This window comes from Manis javanica, chromosome 11 (assembly GCF_040802235.1).
Source record: "Manis javanica isolate MJ-LG chromosome 11, MJ_LKY, whole genome shotgun sequence".
Classification (NCBI taxonomy): Eukaryota; Metazoa; Chordata; class Mammalia; order Pholidota; family Manidae; genus Manis; species Manis javanica.
This window is the reverse complement of record NC_133166.1, coordinates 108,219,970-108,236,923: the sequence shown is the minus strand read 5'-3', so window position 1 is coordinate 108,236,923 and position 16,954 is coordinate 108,219,970. Positions and strand designations below refer to the sequence as shown.

At 41.4% G+C, this 16,954-nt stretch overlaps 1 protein-coding gene and 1 long non-coding RNA gene across 18 annotated transcripts in view; one reads left to right on the top strand and one right to left on the bottom strand.

The window, feature by feature from the left end:
• The window catches only part of DENND1B (DENN domain containing 1B), a 268,058-nt gene that overhangs the window by 247,680 nt on the left and 3,424 nt on the right, over positions 1–16,954 (bottom strand). For 5 of the 17 annotated variants that reach the window (XR_012123013.1, XR_012123012.1, XR_012123014.1 and 2 more), the window contains exons 1-2: positions 14,884–15,360; positions 13,117–13,181 (exon numbers count right to left, since the gene is read on the bottom strand). The exons of 2 other annotated variants lie outside the window; for them this stretch is intronic. Coding sequence is in view for 12 of the 15 variants with exons in the window: in XM_037004681.2 (XP_036860576.2) it covers positions 13,117–13,181; positions 14,884–14,900 (82 nt within the window). In the remaining 3 variants the exon portion in view is untranslated. Of the gene's footprint in view, positions 1–13,116; positions 13,182–14,883; positions 15,363–16,954 lie in introns of those variants that run through there. 10 more of the 17 variants (XM_037004680.2, XM_037004682.2, XM_073217221.1 and 7 more) reach the window with 7 other exon arrangements.
• LOC140844530 (uncharacterized) overlaps positions 15,446–16,954 on the top strand; it is a 34,643-nt gene continuing 33,134 nt past the window's right edge. The window contains exon 1 of the long non-coding RNA XR_012123019.1: positions 15,446–15,630. This is a non-coding gene — a long non-coding RNA (uncharacterized lncRNA). The remainder of the gene's footprint in view (positions 15,631–16,954) is intronic.

Here is a 16,954-nt window from a genome sequence, read left to right as displayed (position 1 = left end):
CACTCAAGAAAGTTATACAGGAATGCAAATAAGAAACAGAGACGTCATTACAGAACAGCTTGGATGTGCTGTAACTTTTAACCATTCGCACACTGTAATACTCAATATCAGTTCACAAGGAACTCATAACTAAGTGCACAATAGCCCTGTCCACCGGGAACCCTGCACTTGTACAATACAACCCTTAATCTCACCCCGTCATCATTCCCTGAGACGTTAACCCTTACTTTATTCCCATTCTAACAACCTTCTAGCTTGTCAACATTTACTCTTAGAGGTTTGAACATTCACACATATGCGGAATTCCAACTTCCCTGCTAAAGTTCATGCATGTGAAATGTGAAGGAAGGAGTGCAAAGTCAGGTCACATTGTAACTCTCTCCCCCGAGATGCCACCAGCCTAGCAATGAATACAGATCCAGGACTACAAATTTTTATTCTCCACCAAACCTTTCAAAGTGAAACTAACCCATCAGCCCAAAATACATCAGCATCTTCCACCCTCCTTGCTTCAGACTCTCTCAATCTGAATGGGGGACCTGGAGGTCACCAGGGACCTTCCCGTTCAGCAGTCCTTCTCCCAAACTGTTCACATGCATCACAGCAGCAGGAACGTTCATCATGGACACCTAACTTCTGTTGAAGAAATCATGCCTTTTCTTGAATACTTTGTGACCTCGATACAGAAACCAAATAAAATTTGAACAGCGTTACTATGCTGTTCACAAAGCACTTCCATGCCGTTTTGTATCTGACTGCAGCAGCAATTCTGCAGATACACAGTGCAAACTTTTTATAACTGCAAAAAGTTAAATGACATGGCCAAGTCACACAACTGGTTAAGTAGCAAAGCCTGGACAAAAAGCCATTGTTTCAACTCTTAGTCCAACATCCTTCCACTCTACCATGATGTCTATAAGGTAAGACATTCTGAAAGATTCCACACTCCAGGTTTTGAGAATATCACGTCACCAAACCCATCTACTTCTGTTCACTTAGAAACAAACTACCTTTTCACATTCAATCAAAAAGTAAGCATTAGTTCTGGACTATGTTGACTCTGAGAGTTTCCACAAGAATCACTTTTTGTGATATTCACCCTCCTCTACTAGCTTCCCTTGTCTCTTCATTAGAAAAAGAAAGGAGGTTCAACAGGCACAGAACAAGATAGAACATAGCTTTTTCCAGACAAAAGAATTTCTTTAAATGATTTTTTTAAACAATAAATACTTTTCAAAAACCAAATAAAATAATAAAAAAGCAAAGTACAAATCAACGATTAATGCATGTTTTACATATCCTTAGCTTTGATCTTTTAAAGGGTGTCAGATGATCAGCTATGGAAGTACATTTTTTTTCTGATAATATTCCTTTCTCTTCAAAAAAAAAAAAAGCAGTTCCTGTGTGGTGATCTCCAATAGGTTCTTCACAATGGTATAAAGGTCATATCAAAGTGTGGGCAAAGGGTTTGTTTGTGTTTATACAGAGGATCAAAGCCCAATTTGGCTACACAGAAAACGAATTAAGATATGATATGAAGAACTTCCAACATCAACATCCTCTGGAAGAGTCATTCCAGAAGATGATCATCAAAAAACTTCAACAAAGATCCTGGCGCTGCTGCAGTTGTAGCTGCATTCATCCCACTGGTTCCTGGACTTGACATTGGAATGAAGAAGGAGATATCTAAACTGGCCTGTGCATACAGTAAAACAACAAATTTGACTGGATCTATACTGTCAGAACTCAACCAAGAATTAGGAGAAGTACAAGTTGCAGCGCTCCAAAATCATGTGACTATAGACTATCTACTGTTAAAAGAACATATGGGATGTGAACAGTTCCCAGGAATGTGTTGTTTTAATTTGTCTGATTTTTCTCAAACTATTCAAATTCAGTTAGACAATATCCACCATATCATTGATAAGTTTTCACAAATGCCTAGGGTACCTAACTGGTTTTCTTGGTTTCACTGGATATGGCTGGTAATTGTAGGTCTGCTTTTTTTATGTAGCTGTATTCCTATTATGTTAATGTGTGCACGCAATTTAATTAGTAGTTTAAAACCTATACATGCTTATGTTACTCTACAAGAAGATATGTCAAAGAAATAATCAATCTTCCCATGTTTTCTTCCGTCTGCTACTTCTATAGCTTGTCTTCTTCCTTCCTAATTACAACCCTTTAGTAGAATTAGTGCCTCATATAGAAAATTACCTAGCATCATAATTCTTCAAAGTGGTAAAGTTACCTCGAGACAAGTGCTGGGCATAGAAGCCACAGGGCATAAATCTGCAAAGAAGTAAAAAGCTAACCTTTTCAAACAATATGGCCTCTCTCTCCCTTACCAACTTTACATCTCCCTGTATGGCCCCGGAAGATGACTGGTTAGCCAGAGACGGGTAACATTCCTCAAGGGAGGAACAACCTATGACAGGCACAGTTGCAGGGGGGTCATCAGGTGAGAAATCGGGGAACAACAGTGGTGAAGCTTAGAACCTCACCCCCCCTGTTTTGAGAGAAAGCTTCTGCATCCGTGGATGTTTTATTGCCCTTGTCTAGCTCGGATTAGCACATAGTCTACAGGCATACACATGATCATCTACAATTGCTCTCTTACAACACTAAACTATGTTTTCTACCTTTATCTTGCATCTACCTACCACTTTAGCATTTTATTAAAAATAAAAATAAAAATAATAATGATAAGGGAGAGATGTGGGATTCACATATAAATCAAGTATAAAAATCAAACGAATAATCATATCTGACTTGATTGTTTATAGTTCATGATGCATGATCAAAACCGAAAGTTTCTGTGATATGACTGCCCTTGCACTGTTGACCATGTAAGAACTTATTCACTATGTAAGAATTCGTTCACCATGTAAGAACTGGTTCGTTATGCTTCAGAAGATTGGAGACTGTTGAGAAATAGGCTTGGGGTTGATTAATGACTGTGCATTGAGTCCCCTATACAGAATTTTATTGTTGTTAACAACCATTTGATCAATAAATATGAGAGATGCCCTCTCAAAAAAACAATAATAATAATAATAAATAAAATACAATAAAGCAAAGTACAGTTAAAGGTAAAATTAAAAACTAAAGAAATCAGCTAAAACAGTTCAAAGGAAGATAAAAATACTAAATGACTAATGTATGAAAGAATAAACACCACATACACCAAAAAGTAAAAGTGAAACAAGGCAAAAACACAAATTCCAAAATTTAACACCTCCATGCAGTCAGCATGAGGGGCCAACAGCCCACAGACTCCCACTGAGCCAACAGATCCCAGAGGCAAAAAACAGGGCCTTTGGTCTGTCCTTGGTTTAAAGTGTCTGTGTGGGAGGAAGACGTCTCTGAAGAGAGCTCCAAGCTCCAGCTTAGTCATCTCCTCCAACCCACAGAGAACACCCATCATCCACTCACCTCAATGCTAGCTTTTAAATTAAAAGTTTTAACTCAGAATAACAATACATAATTTTTCTATTTTGACTTAATTAAATTTAGCTGTATCTAAAAAAGCTAAATTCTAGTCATATTTTAACTTATGTTGTAAATTAGATATAAATTATGTTAAATCTATCATATATACTAAACATACATAATACAAGCCATACATTTTCAAAGTATTTGAATACTATAAAAATGTAAATGGCAAACCATGCCAAATATAATTTAGTTTTACTATAATGATCTAGAAGTCAATTCAGAAGTGCTTAGCGACTTCATTTTTAATACTCTGACCAGCATTTCAAATATTTGCAGTTAAGAAAGTGGTAGTAAATGATACAAGGTTTCAGGTAGATAATCTGATATGAGGGCCATCTCCTCTCTTCTTTTCACATTCATCTATAAACAAAATGTTCATTGCTAATCTGAACAGTATTTGAGGGAAATGAGTGAAATTATCAAGAGATGTTATAAATCCCCAAATTGGATTTCAAAATGGATTTTGTAATGGCTTTATAAGAATTTTGTACAGCTACATTAGCCTAAAAGGTCAAATTAAGGACAGTAACATACACAAAGTATACTGTAGATTTATTTGTGCCTTCAATTATCAAACTAAAAATGAATATTTACAAATTAAAATTTTGGCTTTTAATTAGTATTCATTTTAATATTTCCACTTTTCAGAGCAACCACTGTCATTAACAAACAGAACAGTAACCATTAAAAACTTGGAAACTAGTACTTTTTTTAATATAACAATTCTCAGGTTACCATTTCTATGAACTGTCTAGACATGCACACAGTGAAAAAAAACTAACATGTAATCCTGATGAAACTGTGTTGCCCGTTATTGTCAATGATTATTATGGAGATACTCATCTCAAAAATCACACATTTCATAGCAAAACTACAACTCCCAAAATTTAGCTTAGGTTCTCATAGTAATAAAAATGAAATAAAACAAAATAATACATTATTTCATTAAAAAACAAATAAATTAACCTCATGGCTTATAAGTATTACACAGAAAATACTGTTTTAATTATACAAAAGAGCAACAATGATCAAGACCTTGAAAAAATATTCCCCAAATATTACACAACTTTCTCTTCCAAACATCATATTCAAAATACATAGGAATCTCAAAAAAAAAAAAAAAAACTGCTTAAGAATCCTTTCTGAAACACTTCCACAAAAGTTTATTTCAGAGCAACTGTACTTTTAGTGCCTATTAAACCTGAGGACATATGGTATCCATATTCAGTATATTAAAACATATCTGAATTTCTTTGAGTTTCATTTCAACCAATGTTTTCTGCACACAAATAATCTTTATCAAAATAAAAATTCTAAATTTTACAACTAGCCAGGTGACAAAATTTTAAAGGACTCCTTAATTTTAACCTGATGATACATTTGAATACTAAACACATCTTATGCTACTATCTGCTACCAAACCAAGACAAAATTACTTTTGAAATGACTGCTTTCTGGATGCTTATACATTTACGGAAGACCATCAGATGTACTGCACTGATAGTTCTATGCTTTATTTTCAGATGTAAGTGATAAATAAGAAGGAACTGAAAGAGGAAAAGGCCCTATCTGATCTTTACCAAGTCCGCCTATGAAGCTACAGTTTGTGGTTTATGAAGAGTTCTATTTTTAAAAAATCTTTTTAAAATAATTGCTTGTGACGATAAAAGCCTACAGCCTTTCAAAGTTCTTCACATTAAAGGTTTTTAAAAGATTCAAGAAATCTAAATCTGGTTTTGGAAATCAGCACAACTCTCTACTAATTCACTTTAATAACAGTATAACTTAACAAGTAATTATTGAATATCATCCACATAGAAGACACCTGAAAATGTATCTACAAGATTTGAAGAGATATTACTCCTCCAAAACCTAAAACCCAGCAACAAGTGTAAGTCAGGGTGATGAAAACCAAGTTTCACATAGAATATAACCCAGGCAGAAATCTAAAGGATTATTACTCAGCAAGTTCTTCATCTATTATTACTTCTTCATCTTCACTTTTACAAATTTCACCTGTTCCCTTAAAGAAGAAATGAATTGAAAACTCTCAAGACCCCTTACAATTTCCATTCCATTTCTTTAAAAGCCATATTGATACCTTTAAAATAGTGCTTCAACAATTCAATACTCACTGAACGCATACCCTGGGTCAGACACTGTTTCAGGCTCTGAGTAAACAGAACTAAACCCAACAGCCCCCTGCCACGCAGATTACACTGTAGCAGAGAGAATGCTTCTTGATCATCTTCATGAGATACAAATATTTATACCAAAAGCAATACACTTTTTTACACAAGATTTTGAGTATGAAATAAACCGTCAACTGACTTTAGAAAAAGATAACCACCTGGTGCCCAGCTGAGAGCAGACAGGTTATCTGTCTCTCCCTCCATCACCTCAGGACGACCCCCGACTCTACACACCTCTCCCCCTTTGCACCACCGTGCCCCACAGCAGAGCTGAGTTAGGGCCCTCTTCATGCTCAGGGCTGTCTACCGGGCAGCCTCTCTAACAACCCTCACTGCACTACCACGATTTTAGATTTGGAACTGAGAACATCATCTTGTTAACTGTTTTTCATCTGTGCCTGACATATAACTGACACTCAGGAAACTCAGTGAATGAATCAAAGAGGGCTGTATATTCTCTATGGTATTTACGTTCTTCTTCCCATTGTCATCTTCTGATGTCCATTAAGAATTAAAGAATTTCACAACTCTGGTCAAGCTCAGAATTAGCCAGGGGTTTTATAAAAGGGTGGCTATCTGAAACTGCTGCACAAAACTTCAGTGCTATTAGAAAAAAAATGTTTTAAAGGCAGCACAATGTAATGGTTGAGTTCAGCTCCAGAGGCAGAAAAGCAGGCTCAAATCCCAGTCTCATCTCTTACAGCTGTGTGGGTTAGACAAGTTATTTAACTTTAATTAATTTTAATTAATTCACTACACTTCAATTGCCTCATCTTTATGAAAAGAGCCTCTACTTCATATGGCTGTGAAGATAAACAGGAAATAGAGGTTCTTGGCACATTTACTGACATATTGTAAATAGTAAATAAATAGTAGTTCTTACTACTATTTCTGTAAAACATCTAGCTGGAAGCCTTATCAGAGACAATAAATAAATAAGTCTCTACAAAAATGATGCCATAGCTTTATTTCATTAACTGAGAACTTAACAGTAAACAGAAAGAAAGTCTTAATTAAATTCATCGAACAAATACCCTAAATATTCTCACGCACTTAGTAAAGCTGTTAATCACAAATTACAAAGATGGGGGAAAATGGTAAAACCCAACTAGAAAGTGGGAAGTACAACTGAGCTCTAGGCCCAGAGATCTTTCCACTACAGCGGTGAGAGGCCGGGTGTGCTTGGCATGGGACAGGCCTGGGGTGATTCTCCCTGGAGAGGCTGCTGCCCGCAGCAGGGCAGCAAGGCGCCTGCGGGTGGGAGCCGAGGGCTCAGGGAGGGCAGCAGATAGCAGAGCGATCCCCTCCAGTGCTCCACTACTCTGCTGCTCAGTTCTGCAACATGCCCCAGACCCCAGGGGACACTGACCTCTGAAATATCTGTAAGGATCGCTTCAGAACACCTGGGGGGAGGGTCCCCCACAAGGCCAGTGTCTGAACTGCCTCAGAAATGTGAAACAAAGCACCTTTTCCATAGATATTAAATCACTACCTGGAATAAATATAAACTAAGAGTCTAACTATGCCCAAATGAAATACAGTAACAGGAAAACCGTTCGACTTCAGAACACAGGAACAGCATGGTGTTTCAGGGGCTTTGCAAAGCTATCTTTAATGCTTTCTATAGCTCAAATAAAAACGTTGAAACAGAAACCTCTCCTAGTTCCCATAATGTCTCGTCAATATGAGCCTCAGAGTTCGAAAATGGGAAAAGGTTTTGACTGTTCATATTAAAACTTATTTCCAGGGAAGAAGGGTTGTTTTGGAATGGACTGAGGACATGCTTCCTACTTAACTCCCTTTCACTGTCATAATTATCTAAAATAATACTATGGTTACCTGCTCAAAGCACTCCAAAAATGCTTATTGCTAATATCTTATATATGCTTTAAAATGTATACTTTAAAAGATATATTTCTGCCCTCTAACTTGCAAACTGAAAATTAAAATTTGAAGGGAAACAAAGGGGGTTATTATTTGACCATAAATCCTCTGTATGAGAGATTGTCATCAAAAGAGTACCAGGACCATATTATCTTGAAAGTCAAGAAAACAAAAGTTCCAAAAGACTGAGGCAACACAGTGGTGGCCACACAACAGTCTGAGAGCACACCACCGCGAAGACCCAGAGTGGGCACCGCCTCTCACGTGGAGCAGTGGGAATTACTAACATCGAAAACCAGGAGGTCGCCTGGGTTAAGGAAGCAGACATAGCTAGAGAAGCTGTAAACACAAGCAACTGATCAGACAGGGCGGAGTGAAGTTACTAAGCTGCACAGTCCGCAGCATCCCTAGCAAAGTGACAGCAAACTGAGCTGGAATCTGACTAGCTCCCTACACAGCAGGCGGCGGCGCACGAAGGACAGGAGGCTCCAAAGCTCAGAACTATTCTCTGTGTCAAGCAAACAGCACATCTCAAAGACTGGGCACTACAGAGTCGTGCTGCTTTATCCCTGGTTAGCAACTAAGAAAATAAATGTTTCACTTTCTTCTGCAACCTAAGATATAATGTTGACAGTGTCAGTCAAGATTAATTTATTCTACTGCCTCTGGACTGAGAGGAGCTCAGAAAGAGTTCTTTAATGAACACAAAGCTAGAGTGAGAACATGGTAACCACATTTTACTCACAGATTTTTTTTCCATGCTGGGCAATATGTAAAATCTCCTAAACCACTTTATTGTAGGTGTGATTTGTCAAAGTTCCACTTTATACAATGCCAGGGTTTTATTGGGCCTATGGAATGTGTGAGCAGGTGTAAAAGTGGTAAGGCAGCCTCCACAAACATATATACATAGCAACTGTCACAACAGATCCTGTAATATGGGAAGAGAGGAGTGCTGACTGGATCCCAAATGGGAGGAGCATGACCACAGGGTATCCCAAAACAGCTCACCAGTCCAAAACATATATGGTCATGTATTTCTAATGCCCCTGCTACTGTCATAGTGGCACATGCTTCAGATCGCATCTGTAACAAGCAGATCTCTGAATCACTTTGACAAACATTCATTTGATCAATGGCCAGGCACTATGCTAGCCCGTTTCTTTTCTTCATGCTGTAAATATTCATCAGACATGCCAAACACTGTGTTCAGCTTTTCTTTAAAGATACAGGTTAATAAAGTATGGCCCAGTTTTCAAGGACTCACTCTGAGCAGGGCACACAGACACTCAGACGCCTCACACCACTATGTCAGACCTGTCTCCAAGAACACAGAGGCACTCAAATGCAGCAGAAGTGCTGCAAATTCTGTGTGAAGAGCATTGCTACAAATAAACAGTTATCAAATGAAAAGTGAGCATAGGAATAACTTTTTTGTGACAGTCATGGGGGATACTAAGTTAGGATTCTTTGGCCCAAGGTTCTGATTTAAGAAGAGTAAAGCAGTTAAACTATGAATATAAGCTAAAAATCAGGAAGACTGATAATTTGATACTGGCTCTGATGGGCTGATAAAAACAGAAAGTCAATAGCAAGGAGGGATTTGTTCCTATGAGAGATTATTCTAACTAAAGAAAAGGAATGAAGAAAAAAAGATTTGCTAAAGATGTATTAAAAACTACTAATAAATAGCTAAAACTGTAAGATCGAATATTCACTAAATACGGAGTTGTAAATCCTAGAAAGGATTGGGGGAGGGTGTGTCTCCTGAGTCAGCATCAGGGACCACAAGGAAAAGGCTAACTAATTATTTCATGTGGAATTATTCTCAATTCAGTAATTTCAGGGAAGACAGTGTATTCCTGTTTAAGGAAAACCACATACAGTTCACACTCCAGTATTTCCTCACATGATAATAGAACAGCCTACCCCTAGCTTGAGAGGGTGCTGAACAATGGGAGGCAACAGAACAGACTTTTTAAAAAACAGATTAATCTATAAAAGGCAATAAATTAAAACAAACACGAGAGACAGACCACCCTGTGGTTCAGTTTCTTTATGCACAAGATGAAGATAAACACTTCCTGTCCCACAGGATTTCTGTGAGACTCAAGTAGCTTGTACATGTAGAATACCCAGGACTGTGCGTGACACAAGGTACAACGGAAGTATTCACAGCTGCTGCTCCTCGGGGTGAGCTGCCCACAAAATACAAATGAGAAAGCTGGAGCCGCAAGGCCACTGCCTGAGAGAAAGGCCCTAAGAGGAGGCCTCCCAGTCCTGCGCCGAGGGAGTGCTTCTCATTTCCCGAGGTCCTGCATCACTAGGGGACAGCCGGTGGTAGTAACAGTAAGTTCTGCTGCCAGGACTGAGGAGAGGCCACCCCTGTTGCCCACAGAACAGCAGCAAAGACAACAGCCATGAGCCTGGGGCTCACCAGTGGGACGAGCACTAGGATCCAGACTGTGGGCACTTGAATCTTGGGTGTTCGCAGAAGTCACAGGGGAGGGGTCCTGCCAGGGAAACAGCCCCAAGCAGTCTGTGGGACACCACCAGAGCCAAGTCCAACACAAAGGGACCAGCAGGAAACACTATGAATCCCTCTCACCGCAATTCTGAAGTCTGTGGAGCCCTCCATGTGAAATTCAGCATCTTAAAATGTGTTGTGTTCAACAAATCAATGTAATGCCTTTGAAACAAGTCCAAATAACCTTCCCAGAGCTGTCAAGTTACATTTCAAAAACCAGCACCATTTCAAATCACTAACTAAAACTTAGTTAATAGTTTGTCTTTGAAGGTTGCTATGATCTAAATTATTCAGGATGAAGCAAAGTATTCAATACTTCCCTATTAAAAAGTGAACAAGAGAAACATCCCAAATATCTTAATGCAATGTTACCAAACTTAGCATAAACCAAGTTTGCCTAGAGCATTTATTTTCCACAAGATCAGACAGTTATCAACAAAGAAACCAATATGCTGAGAAACAGTCCATTCAGAAAGTCAGTCAATATTCTGAGAAACGCAAACTGCCCAGTATCTATTCCTTGCCAGTTCTTTAGTAATAATCAATCATGATAATCTTGCCACTCGCCCATCTACATCTACTGGTCCCCCACCAGTGACTTTTTACAAATGGTCAGGCCCGTGCCAACTCGAGCCACTGGGATCCAATGTCATGGGGGATTCTGGGAAAGAAACTTCCTGGTTCTGAAGGCAGCATCGTGGGAAGTCCTTCCCCGTCACCCCTCCTAGGCATACATGGAAAGCAGAGTTTCTCCTACGACAGCCATTCTCCAGCCACAAGCATCAAGCTTCCCCAGGATGCCAGTACTTGGGCAGCAGAGCCAAGACGTACCTACCTCTCGACTTCCTCTTATACGAACTATCAAGTTTCCTCATGACTTAAATTGGTTTTATATTTGTACCCTAATGCATCCTAATCCACATATTTTGTTTTTTCCAAGCCTATTTCCACATGAGAATGTCATCTATTTCACTTAAAGGTTAGCCACAAAAAAAAAGTGTCCCACTTTAAACAAACTGATGCACATATCAGGCTCATTAAAATAACAGGCTTATTTACAGTTAAGAATTTCCAATAACCTTCTTTAATAATTTCTGGACATGTTCCTTTTAATACTTATCAATGAAGTAGAAAATTAATAAAAACATTTAGAGACATCAAACTCAATTTGACATAAAATTTTAGGTATACAGTAGTATTATTTTTTAGAATATAAAAAAGTCAACTTGTTGGACCCTAAAATACTAGTCATACTACACTATTAAGCAACAATCAAAAGAACTTGTTAATACTTTTCACACAGTTGAGTTCAGCTTTTTAAAAAATCTTCAGAATGTGCTGCCAATGAGCCATACTATTCGGATACATGGAAAGAATGGATTGACTGTAACCTATAGGGGCAAAAGTGGTTATTTTAACCATTAAACATGTTTCTGATTTCACTATGCTAGACAAACTGTTACAATACAATGTTTCCAATGAGCAGTGACTTAAAGAATAACAGCGAAAGTCAAAGTAATAAAAGGTCAGGAGTAAAGGACACAAACTGGAATAACAAGTTCCTGAAAAATGGAAAAGGGCAGAGGGAGGAACAAAGTAGACTCAGAAGTCTAGATGGAAAGGCCTCAGTCTCTCTGACACTTGCACAGGTCAGGTGACACAGGAAGTCAACTGATCCTTTTCTCAAGATCATGTCAGCATGCATTTAAAGTTAGGGTGAAACCACGTTTTCCAGAGGTTTACAAACACAAACACATCAGGAGAGCATTACTTCACAAGCCTTAGCTAACATTATGGTAGGTGTTTTGAAGATTTATTCACATCATAAATACACTACAGAATAGATTTAATTAGAGCTGAAAAAGTAAGGTATCCATGTGAGTCTTCGAAGAGAACTTGGTTAGGCCTGGAAGAATGTGAACAGACTAATTTTAATACACATAGAACGAAAGAGAACCTTTGTAATTGGAAAGAGCTCCCTACAACCGAGGCTCTCCCTGCCCAGGGACAAAGCTGACCACAGCTGTAGCTCACACAGGCCAGAAGTACAAGAGACCAGGCTGGTAGAGCGGGAGTGTGTGACGTCCTACCTGGAATCAGACATGCCCGTCTCCCCACAGCCGGGCTGCGCTCCCTACTTTCAGGTGTGCAGCTCCAAACTGCTAAACTACCCTTGCTGGGAAATTTCTGGAGTGAAGCATGTCAGCAGACTTTCCAGCAAGCCTTTGGTGAGGACAACTTGCCTCTGACACCACACGATCCACACGTGTGCTCTCTAGGGTGTAAGTACGGCAAGTACAGTCATACACTGGGGGAGCCATGGAGACGTCACACCAGGACACAGTAACAAGGAAAAACGCAGGAGCAAACAGCCCTTAGTCTTTCCTACCACCTATCCCCACACCTACCCCACACATACATACATACATAGGACAAAAGTGAGGGGAAAACTGACAAAAATCACGATACTGAAGTGTTCTCGTCTTGAGGAAATTACATGGAACTGACAGTCAAGCACGTTCCAGTCACGTCACGCTCACTGTTCGCCTCCCTCTGGAAGCGCTATGCTTCTGGAGCAAATCCAAAAGAAGGGGCCACTCACTCTGCATTCGGGGAACATTCAAAGGGAACTGGTGTGGCTCCCACTTGTATTGGCAGGAAAATTTTCACTAATGTTTAGAAAAGGAGCTGAATTTTCAAAGACGAGTGGAAAGAAATGAAAAAGGTGTGCCCTTCCCCAAAAACTAGCTTTTAATTCTTAATGAAGGCAGAGCTGAGCTGTGAGCTTAATGGCCTTAACACATGCCTAAAACTTAAGCTGCACAGACAACATTTGTATTCCTCACGAATTAACGGAGAAGACCTAGCATCTATTTTATCACCCACAACATGAGATACAAGATGCAAAATAAATGCTCAGTATTATCATCCTGATACTACAGTGTTCCAGTAGTCTACAACACTAACATTTGTTTTGAAAGATTCTATCACTCTAAGAATCAATAAAACACATACCTTCATTTTCTGAGGCATGACATTTCACTTTCAATACCAAGTCAAAGGTTCTCTCTGGATTTTCCCTAAAAGAAAACAAACTTTGTTGTATTTATTTCTTATGACAAATAAATAAGCATCTTTTTAAAGTCTGTATTTTCTTAACTCTAAAAACTCATCTTATTCTTGTCTCAATTCCATGTAGATATATGAGCACAAGGCAGCAGAAAACCAAAGTTTTCTCAGCTCAGCAGTTTAAGAATGCCGAGGCTTATGAGTTCTGAGGCAAAACATTTAACCTCTAAGCCTGTTTTCTTACTTATAAAGTGTCTTGTTCACATCACAGAATAATTATGAGGATTATAAGTTAAGTAACATGTGTGGAAGTATTAAGTGTTGTAAAAATGTAAAGCATTGTCCTTATCGTACTGAATCAAAATTGGGAAGCCATCCATCCCCAACTGTTTCTAGCTTCCCTGCCAACAGAGCTGGTTCTCTGGTTTCTTCAGAGGACTTGCAATGTGAGGGTGAAGGATGAGTATGCGGTTCCACCTGCCATGTTCCAGGTCACCACAAAAGTCAACGCTCCTTCAATGTGATAATCCTGCATACATTTTTCTTCTGATGGTATCACCTACCAATTATGTTTAAAGTGGCAAACTATATACAGACTCCAAGGCTAAAAAAAAAGCCTTGTTTTATGTCAATTATGGTTAGGGAAACGGGACATCTATCTCAAAATTAGATTTTCCCACTAGGAACAAATAAGGCTGTCTTGAGTCATTCATTTAATTTCTTTATTAAGTTCTCACACATTCAACCCATTCATTGGCTTAAAATGCAAGTTGAAACGTGTTGAGACACATTTTTTTAAAAAACATAGTTGTTTTAATCTTTTTGCCTTAAGATAAAAGATGAAGCAAAGTCTTGGAACACAACGTCCGCGTGACCAAAGTGTTAACATATTTGTTATTCCTGCTAAGACGACCTTAGCGTCTCTGTATCTTGGCTATTTTTAGCATGTACTTCCTTCAAGAAACTAGTGTCATTTACGGCTTCTAAATATTAACCTTTTAAAAATTTATTATAAGAATCTAAAACTGTAAGAAGTGACAAGCCACATAAGCTAATTTGTAAGTATACATTTCCTCAGCCCTCCGACTATTAATCTTGTTTCTATGGAAATAATAAGGACTGAAGTGACCTTATCCCTCACAATCCAGTTTACGTTAAAAAAAAGTACGTCTTTTTTAAATCATTTACCTCACCCCAAAGCCTCAGAGCCCCACCCATGCATGATGCCTGACACCGGAGAAACTAATTCTGAATCACGTCATTTTCCTAATATTCTTCAGAATCTCTCTTAAGCTTAGATATGAAATGCCGATCCAATTACACTGTGAAATTCAAAACGCCTTTCACGCTAATACAAATCTACACGATATGCATCATTTTTAGTAGGGGGAGGCGCGAGGGCCGGCGGGGGCGGGGGGCTCTTTGCAGAGAAAGTTTCGGCAAGAAAACGTAGGGCTCGTGCCCCTGGGACCCCGAAACAAAACCAGCAGGCTCCTTGCAACCGCCTTTACCCCGCAGCCCCCGCAGAACGGCCATTGCTGCGGACGCCCGACACGCTCTCCGGGGACCCGGGCGGCTCGGCGCGCGCAGCCCGCAGCCCGGGCGGTCCCGAGGGGAGGCGGGGGGCGGCCTCCGCAGGCCGGCAGCGCCGGGACGGGGCGCGCAGCGCGGGCCGACGGCCCCGCCGCGCTCTGCGGCCTAGCGCCCGCTCACCTGGTCCTGCGGTCCATGGCTTCATGTCGGGCCGGTCCGTCCCGCGCCGCCCGCCGCCCGCCCGGCGGGAAGGCGGCTACGCGCGCGGCGGCTCCGTGTCGGCGGCGCCCGGCGCGTCCCCGCCCCTCGCGGCCTCTGCGACCGCGGCGCCCTCCGCCCTCCGCCGCCGGGCCGCGCCTCTGGGTTCCGGCGAGCGCGGCCGCCGCAGCCGCTCCGGCAGCGCCCGCGAACCAGGAAGTCGCCGGGGGGCGGGGCGCGCGCGGCCACCTCACCTGGGCCGCCGCCGCCGCCGGCCGCCTCGCCTGCGGAGGAGGCGCGCCGGGTCCCGCCCAGGCCGGGCGGGCCGCAGCCCCGCGACGCGGGCCCCGAAGCGCCGCCGCCCCCGCCCTGCGCACCTGCGGCCCCGGCTCCCGGCCGCGCTTCAGGGCTTTGGGGTGCGCGGCGCCGCCCGCACCTGCTCCCGCCGCCCTTCCGCGGCCTCCCGCGCGGGGCCGACTGCGGGCGGGGGCGGGGGTGGGGCCGACTGCGGGCGGGGCGGGCTGGGGGCGGGGGTGGGGCCGACTGCGGGCGGGGCGGGCTGGGGGCGGCGGCGCGCGTGCGTCCCGCGGAAGGCGAGGCGGCGGGAGCAGGTGAGGTGAGAGGAGAGGGTCCGCGCCCGAGTCGGACGGCGAGTCTCGGCCTTCGCGGACTCAGAGCCGGCCTGGAAGCGGCCCCAGGGCCGAGCCTGGACTCCCCTTCCTACCCCAGGTGTGTCACCCGGGGGCGAAAGACGCCTGCCACGGCCCCGACGGGCGGAAATGCGGGCGGCGCGGGAGGGGGAACGACGTCCTTGCGTCCCGGCACCGGGTGCTGCCCCGCTGCGCTCCGGATTCTCAGTTCCCACTTTAGTGAAACGGGTATTATTACCTGGACGGCACATGAATAATGTGACATGCACGTTGAAAAGTGCTATAAATTTGTGTGATCTTTGGAGAAATGACTGTGGATTTCAGTTTCACAATTAGGCACTCCACACCACTGAATTCTTCCCAAACAAGACTTTTTTCTGCTTAAAAAGTCACCATAGACCAACTCTTGAAAAAAAATTCTGTAAACTAAAAACCACTTCTGCTCCAAGTGTAACTAAATTTCTCAAACTTCTTCTTTCGTTATAATGAATAGTTCTGGGATTCCTACATCAGGAGCGGTTAAACTGTAGTGAGGAAACATTGACACAATGATTTTCCCTGTCCATTTGCTTGAAGTGAGGGTCATACCCCTGCATAATATAACATTGCTATTTTTTCATTTTGGTTTAGGCATGTGAGGAGAAAATACTCCACAGGCCCACACAAAACAAATCTTGTTAAAACAGCTATTAGGCTGACCATACTGGAGGGATTTATTTATTCTGATATTACTGAGGTAAAAGGGATAGAAGCACAGATGGGCAGTTTGCATGATTTGTTAAAAATCACTGAAAAAAGAATGGTCGTACACTTCTTGGTGATCGGCTTATTAAACCCATGATACAGTTTTAGCAACTCATTCCATACAGAACTTCTGACACGACTGATGGACATGTGTACAAAGGGCAAGCCTTCAAGTTGGTGTTAGATCTTCACAAGATCATATTTCAGCAATAATATTTCCTACCCGATAACTGACATTAACATTTTTCAGGATCACAATAGTCAAAGAACATAGTCTATAAGCTATTGATCTTTTGAAATGGTTTGAGCTTCTTTTAAAATTTTTCCATGTGTTTATAAAGAATACTGTGTATACTCTTCAGCTCTTGGGCAAGGTGTTCTAAAATATGTCCTTGATCAAATATTATGATTGTGTTATTATCTCCTATTACTGAATTTGCATCTTCTTGACACAATTCAACTAGTGGGAGAGATGAGGTAAAAATCTCCTAATGCAATGGTGGATTTGTCTATCTCAACCTGTATTTCTGTCTATTTTTAGTTTGTATAGTTTGGGGCTGTGTTATAATATGCATACCAGTTGATAATTGTTATATTGGCCTGGTGAATTTATCATTATGTTGTGACTTTAACTCTAGTAAGGCTTTTGCCTTAGCATC